The following is a 5304-nucleotide window of genomic DNA, read 5'->3' on the forward strand; positions in this document are numbered from 1 at the left end:
TTAAACTTAGAATTTAAATTACCACACGATACTGGTGTTTGTCCAAAAACAGTATAATTTGGCTGGGAATTTTGTGGATAGAGGGAGAAAAACCCCTGACATTTCAGAATCGGGTGGAAATAAAATAACTGACTAACCCCTGTAAATTGGAATTATCTGAAGTCCCTATATCAAATAACTACCATCCAGATAGGGATAAAAAAAAAAAAACCTGTATGGACACAAGTAACCACACCACATCCACAAGAAACGAAATGTTTATTTTAAAGTCTATGGTAGCAACTTGTTCCTAACCGGCCAAAAACCACAGATATGAGGATGGTAGTTTACAAATCACATACAAAACTGTGGGACAGGATTTTTCCTTTTTCACCTTTCTCCCCCCTTTACTTCTGTTCCCACAATGCTTTCCAACCTGCGGGCACGAATGGGGGGCAGCTGTTCATAGATGCTGAAGCCCAGCTCTGAATTCTGCTGGGGCAGCTGAAAAAGAAGCAGGTGGTTCTTTAACACCTGGAGAAACAAAGAAACCAGACATGTCACTGAAATGAAACCAGGAAATGGAATGTCTCTTTAAGGTAGAGGCGAATGCCTGATGGTACCTCATCTGTCAGGTAGTAGGTCTTTCTCAGCAGGTTCCGACATGCCGCCTCCACCTCCTACAGAGAGTGTAAGACAAGTCGGTCATAACTCAGCGAACAATGACAAAATAAGACAACTAAGAGACCATCGATCACACTTGCTTCACTCTTCAGACATATTTCAAACCCAACCACTCCATTTGGGATTGTGTAACAGAGCGCTTGCATATATAAATTATAGTTTCCTCTGGAGAAAAAAAAAAAGCCTCAAATGTCACCTAGTCTATAGTATCATATTCTGTATCAGGAGCCCAATCACACTGGTCTGTGGATTTGCATAAAGTGCATTTGGTTTGTCGCCTTAAATTGCATAACTTAAATTTTGGCATTTTCCTCACATTAGGCAATTACATTGCTTCAGTAGACTTGGAATATAATGCACAAGTCACACTAACTACTTTTAATTCCGGAGCTTGGCAGCCTCTGGTTACCATTCATTTTTATTATATGGAAAGAGCAGCTTGAACATTCTGCTAAATGCTTTTTTGTTACACTGGTCTTGTTCGGTGTTGTTACTTAAAACTAAAATTATTAAAAAAAAAAGATTTCAAAATACTATGCAGTAAATATTAGAAATAAAACCAACTAAAATTTGCAATTTTGCCTTGGCAAGTAACTGAAATACAGAAGTTACAATACACTAAGTTGAAGTGCTTAAAATAAAATTTAAAAAAAAGCTAAATAGAAATATATATACAGTGGGTACGGAAAGTATTCAGACCCCCTTCAATTTTTCACTCTTTGTTATATTGCAGCCATTTGCTAAAATCATTTAAGTTAATTTTTTTTATATTTGGCCGAGATACAACTATTTGAAAATCTGGATTCTGAGGGTGCAAAAAAATCAAAATACTGAGAAAATCGCCTTTAAAGTTGTCCAAATGAAGTTCTTAGCAATGCATATTACTAATCAAAAATTAAGTTTTGATATATTTACGGAAATTTACAAAATATCTTCATGGAACATGATCTTTACTTAATATCCTAATGATTTTTGGCATAAAAGAAAAATCGATAATTTTGACCCATACAATGTTTTTTTGGCTATTGCTAAAAACATACCCCAGCGACTTAAGACTGGTTTTGTGGTCCAGGGTCACATATATACTGTATAATTTATTAAATTTAAAAAAGCCCATAACAATATTACTAAAACTTAAACTAGAGTAAAGAAAATGGGATGTGCTTAAAAAAAAATTTTAAACTAAAAACTGAAAATATAAAAATAAAAGCTAATTCACATTACTAATTAATTAATTAATAAATACTTTAATAAATAATACTAAAATAAAACTGGTCTTGTTGCACAGGTAATTTACCTCTGCCACTGCATCCTGGGAGAAGATAAACGCATTCAGGTGGGCAACAGCCACCACATAAAGTACAGGACACCAGCTCCTCTTCAGAGCTCCAGTTACTAGTGCTCGAAAATACAGCCGCAACAGAGGAAGGGAGTCTTCCATGGGGGACGTGAACTTCTCCAGTGGAATAGGCAGCTGTACAGGACAAACAAATTAAATTTCAGATGGAGACCGCTTTAATTGGTTTGCAATAAAAATGTAGCAGCAAACTCAATCAAAATAACTTCCCCTCTGCCTCGTAACTACAACTGTTCTCTGATGACATTTGTTATAACCCCTCCACTCCAGCAACCTGTGCATGAGATCCAACTCATGAGATGAGATTACTTTTATGATCTCTTTATGAACTTGAAGAATCAAAGTTTTGGTGAAATGTACTATCATTGGAGAGATAGAAAACAGATTTCATTAAAAATATGCATTCCAAAGATGAAAATGTGTGTAAAGGTTTGGAATGAGTGAGTAAATGATGACAGAATTGTCAATTTTGGGTGAATTATTCCCTTTATACTCTTGATGCACATGAGATGAAGGAATGGAAGTTTGACTACTGACTACTGTTTTAGGAATGATAAAGGGGTCATGAACTGCCTTTGTTTATTATTTTGTACTGTTTTCTGAGGTCCACTTATAACCAGTGGTGGAAATAGCCAAAATTCACTGGGGGGGGGTTAATAATGGTAATTTTAGATGACCTTTCAGACGTATTTAATAATAAAATACTTTATAATTTATAATAACATTTATTAAGAACTTATTTAATATTTTCTCTAAACCTTCTTGTATATTAAAGGGGTAATATGATGCGATTTCAATTTTTCCTTTCTCTTTGCCCTTTAAGACAAGCACCTGCAATTATGGCCAAATTAAAGATACATTGTGTGTGAATTTGCACATTACAATGTAAGCATCATTAATGACCCCCTGTGTTGAATAATAAAAAAAGATTGATTAGTGATACTGAAGAATGATTTAATAAAATATTAGAATGATTAGTGTCTAGTGTCTGATTTGTAGATTATATTTAATAGTTTACACTTTGCAAAAACGTTTGCAGTTAGTTTTTAATATTACATTCTTAAGGACTCTATACTTACATTTCTTTTGTAAGAAAGTGTGTGTGTGCTCCTACTTAAAAAAAAAAAGAAAAAAAAAAAGGGAACAGACACCTTCTGATCAATGACAGAAATTAACCTTCCCATTGATATTTGACTCCTTAAAGGTTTTTTTTTTTTTTCCTTCTTTATTAAATGTCATCTTTTGTGCCAAAACATTTTTATCAAAATTTTTAATTAAACAATTAAATTAAAATAATAAGATACAATCGGGAAGAATAAGTTACCAGTAAAATGAAATCAGCATCAACAATTCATCTTTGCATGGCACAGAACTTGAGCACAAATGTGGCATTAAAGGGATAGTTCACCCAAAAATTAAAATGATTAATTACTCACCCTCATGTCGCTCCAAACCCATAAGACCTTCGGTCATCTTCGGAACACAAATTAAGATATTTTTGATGCATTCTGACAGCTCTCTGACCCTCCCATAGATAACAAGGGTCCTTACACAATCAAGGTCCAGAAAAGTAGCAAGGAGATCGTTAAAATAATCCATGTGAAATCAGGGGTTCAACCATAATTTTACGAAGCTACGAGAATACGCAGCTGACACAGAATAGCATACGCTGTTTGCGTTCAGTGGATACTCTCCAAAATGGCGCTAGGGTGACGCGGAGGAGATGAATTGTTGAATAAAGTTGTTTTTTTTTTCTTTCTTTTGCGCACATAAATTATTCTCATAGCTTCATAAAATTACTGTTGAACCCCTGATGTCACATGGATTATTTTATAGATCTCTTTGCTACGTCGATTTGTTCAAATGCAAAGATTCATTCATAAACGAAACAGCGCTGTGTCAAAGACTATAGATGCGCAGCGGCTCAGCTCTGACTTTGTTTTTGAACTATATTTTTGTTGACGAAATAGAGCAAAATAGACAACAGTGTTTCCTAAAATGTAAGTCACCTAATATTAACTTTTGTATAAAATAAAAAATGTATAAAACTGTTGTATAAATTCAATTTCACATTTGCAAACTCTCTTTATAATCATTAAAAAGCTGTTACCTTCCTTAAAAATAAAGCTCCTCCACTCTTTCCTAAAGTTGGGATTAGAAGGAAGGCAACACAAACACTGTTTTCCACACCTTGGCACTGCACAGTGCAGGGCTCCAGACTAACATTTGAGAGCAGTGGCACCAGCGCCACTAAATTCTACAGATGGTGGCGCCAGGAGCAGATTTGGTAGCGTTGGGGGTGGTGTGCGGGAGTATTAAAATATAGATAATTTAATCATAAACATACAAAATTTACTTTTATTAACAACACTAACAGGTGCAAAATCTAATTTTTATATAGAAAAATTATATATTCCACACTTATTAAATGTACGGAACTGACCAACTTCAGTGATTATGTGTGATTTAGTAGCAAACTGAAGAAAAGTTTGTTTTTCAAGGCACTTTGTGACTTTTCTTACTTCATACACAAAAAAGTGTACAATTCTGACAAAATCTGATTTCTTGATGATTTGATATTTTATAATAGTGATTATATAATTTCAAAATATAGAGAAAACGTAGAAATGAATGGCTAATAAGCCAATAAGTGCTCCTCTGCTGCTGTCTACTGGTTATAATTGTGATTTGATGTATTTTTAAAATTTTACATAAGTAAATAACATTCGAACGGGATCATTTTAGAGCGTTAAAGTGCTGGAAATAGTTGTGTGAAATGCTTGAAAGTCATTGAAAAGTGCTTGAATTTCTCTCTCAAAAGGCTGTACAAACCCTGAAATAAATAATATAATAATCAACTATTTCTGCCACAACACCATGGTTACAGCTAGCGTTACTGCTTCTGGTTTTCTATGTCAGCGCTGTTTGTTTTCTGATGGCACCGTTTATAACAGAAAATTCTGTGCAGAATTTGAATGCTTCTCACTAGATCTCGCAGCTCGCAGCATTCATTCTGCAGCAAATTCAAGTGCTTCTCACTGGATCTCGCACACTGTGCAGTAACAGTGTCGCGAAATCAACACTGCTTCCTGAGTAAACCTGTTCTGAGCTCGGAGAAGTTTGTTTGCTCTGCGCTGATCCGAGCTGATAAACGGTCTGCACTGCACAGCTCAAACGAGTAGCGCCGTTTCACTAGCTTTTGTTCAAATGCAAAGCGCTTATGAGCTGGACAACGCGGTGGTCGCACCAGTGCGACCGCACAAAAATTAGTCGAATTAGTCGCA

At 35.1% G+C, this 5304-nt stretch overlaps 1 protein-coding gene across 2 annotated transcripts in view; it reads right to left on the reverse strand.

The window, feature by feature from the left end:
* Positions 1–241: 241 nt before the first annotated feature.
* The window catches only part of LOC107697750 (RNA polymerase II-associated protein 1-like), a 43024-nt gene continuing 37961 nt past the window's right edge, over positions 242–5304 (reverse strand). For both annotated transcript variants that reach the window (XM_016498591.1, XM_016498590.1), the window contains 3 exons: positions 1961–2137; positions 603–659; positions 242–513 (listed from right to left, as the gene is read on the reverse strand). In XM_016498591.1, the coding sequence (XP_016354077.1) occupies positions 370–513; positions 603–659; positions 1961–2137 (378 nt within the window). In that variant the 3' untranslated portion in view covers positions 242–369. The remainder of the gene's footprint in view (positions 514–602; positions 660–1960; positions 2138–5304) is intronic.

This window comes from Sinocyclocheilus anshuiensis, unplaced genomic scaffold (genome assembly GCF_001515605.1).
Source record: "Sinocyclocheilus anshuiensis isolate Anshui unplaced genomic scaffold, SAMN03320099.WGS_v1.1 scaffold446, whole genome shotgun sequence".
Lineage (NCBI taxonomy): Eukaryota > Metazoa > Chordata > Actinopteri > Cypriniformes > Cyprinidae > Sinocyclocheilus > Sinocyclocheilus anshuiensis.